At 45.5% G+C, this 2,043-nt stretch overlaps 1 protein-coding gene across 1 annotated transcript in view; it reads right to left on the reverse strand.

The window, feature by feature from the left end:
- Positions 1–493: 493 nt before the first annotated feature.
- The window catches only part of frem1b (Fras1 related extracellular matrix 1b), a 43,500-nt gene continuing 41,950 nt past the window's right edge, over positions 494–2,043 (reverse strand). Inside the window, exons 34-36 of the mRNA XM_008297722.1 lie at positions 1,926–2,043; positions 1,420–1,505; positions 494–780 (exon numbers count right to left, since the gene is read on the reverse strand). The exon at positions 1,926–2,043 is cut by the window's right edge and continues 1 nt beyond it. Coding sequence (XP_008295944.1) covers positions 599–780; positions 1,420–1,505; positions 1,926–2,043 — 386 coding nt within the window. The 3' untranslated portion in view covers positions 494–598. The remainder of the gene's footprint in view (positions 781–1,419; positions 1,506–1,925) is intronic.

Here is a 2,043-nt window from a genome sequence, read left to right on the forward strand (position 1 = left end):
AGCATGACACAACAGACAATAACTGTTGGCTGCTTTAACATTCACAGTGCAGAGCAGCCAACAGCTGATTCTACTGTTAAACAGTCTGATCAATATTTTATGAATGAATGAATGAATGAATGGACATCACTTTGGACAAAAGCGTCTGCCAAAGGAAACTGTAGAATCGTAGAAGCAGCTCTCATGTTTCTCTAAAAGCCCAAATCCCGGTAATTCTAACTGTTGATCAAAGCCAGAGGTTGTCACTGGAGCCAGAGTTCTGCTGTTTGACTGTTAGAGACAATATTCAGATTCATCCAGACAACCTGAAGTCAGCTCAGACCCTGACCAGGTGAAGCTGCTCACCTGAGCTTCATCCACTCCAACAGCAGAGACTGAATCAGACACGACGACTTTTGAGCAGCTAAACCAGGACAAATGCAACCTTTGAAACAGACTCTGCTGATGATCACAGACTGAACTTGTTTTTCAGAAGACAACTCATATTTCAGTTTGTGCAGCAGCTTTATTATGACAAAGTATGAAAACTAATGTACAGAGCAGCATTTATAAATCATCAGACGTTAAATACGAGGGCTGATGGCAGGAAGTGAGTGTCTCAGTGGGTCTGAGCCGGAGACGAACAGATGAACCCGTGTTCAGCTTCAGCCGAGCAGCTCGTAGAAATCCAGCTTCTGGGGCTTCGAACCAGCACACAGTCCGAGCCGACGCCGCCCTCACTGCGGCCCGACGGCGCCACCTGCAGCCAGGATGCCGAGCGACCCGGAGCTCCGGACTGACCTGAGGAACAAGGTGGAAGAGTCAGACAGTTCTGAAGGGTTCTGCTGAACGTCTGGGTTCTAACAAAGTGGAGAATGAACAAGCAGAGCTGATTGGTCGGTTAGTTAACAGGTAGATGCTGTCCAGAGATCAGTTCATGGCCTGAGCCTTCCTGAAGCAACATCAGAGCTGCAGCAGGAGTCACCTGGTTTCATAAACTGATCCTGGACGAACCACTGTTTATTACAACTAAATAATTAACACCAATTAAACAACACAGGTTCAACAGGAAGAGGAAATAGCATGACCAAAACAGGACATCCACCAGAATTTTTAACAAAATAAAAGCGCCATCCAAAACAAAAATGTAAAAGGACGAAAAAAAAAAAAAAAGTACTACTTCTTTTTTTTTTTTTTACAAACTGCAAGTTGCTGTTTTCATCGTGTAGTTTAATTTGTGTTAATTATCTATTTTTAATCAAACCAACATCATCTTTGGTGAAACAGCAGTACCTGTCTAACACCAGGCGGATGAAACACCTGCATCACAGAACAAATCAGAGGATTTACTGGTTTCTATCAGTGCTTCCTCACTAACTGAATGTAACAGTGAATGCTTTACAGAATGACAAATAACAGAACTAATAATGAATGACGCACCGATCCAGAAGGGCTTCCTCCCTGCGAACCTCCACAACCAGCTCAGGTCTCTCCTGGACTGGACGCTGGTCAGGCTGCTGTTGAATCTGGAGAACAGAACCAATGTCACATGATTAACATCAGACAGCTGATTGGACAGTTTGTGTCCAGCTGAGCAGTAAAAAGGTTGAAATGTCTTTGTTGTGCAGCTACAGCTCTACGTTAGTCAATCATGATAAAGCCACGAAGACATATAATGTAAAACGGATCTGGTTGCTGTTCTAACAGAACTCACAGGTGCTGGACGGACTGGTTTCACCTGGTCGTCATAATAAAGACCCATCATGCTTCATACAGATCTCTGAATCATTAGCAGCTTATAAACACAGACATGAGATCAGAGGTTCAGAGGAGCCGGAGAGCGTCAGGTGGACGTTCAGACATGGAGAGCCTCCAGGAACTGATAAAGACATAAAGTGAGTTAATTGTGAGTCCAGGTCCTGAAGCAGGTGTTCAGTGACACTTACAGCAGAGAGCAGGTTCTGGCGGCGCTGGCCCAGCTCGCCACCGACGGACCGGTTGTGTAGCAACGCCTCCTGTAGTGGGTCCAACCGTCAGCACACAAGCTGCTCACCGACCGACCCG

The sequence above is a fragment of the Stegastes partitus genome, unplaced genomic scaffold (genome assembly GCF_000690725.1).
Source record: "Stegastes partitus isolate 25-593 unplaced genomic scaffold, Stegastes_partitus-1.0.2 Scaffold1241, whole genome shotgun sequence".
In the NCBI taxonomy this organism is placed as follows: Eukaryota; Metazoa; Chordata; class Actinopteri; family Pomacentridae; genus Stegastes; species Stegastes partitus.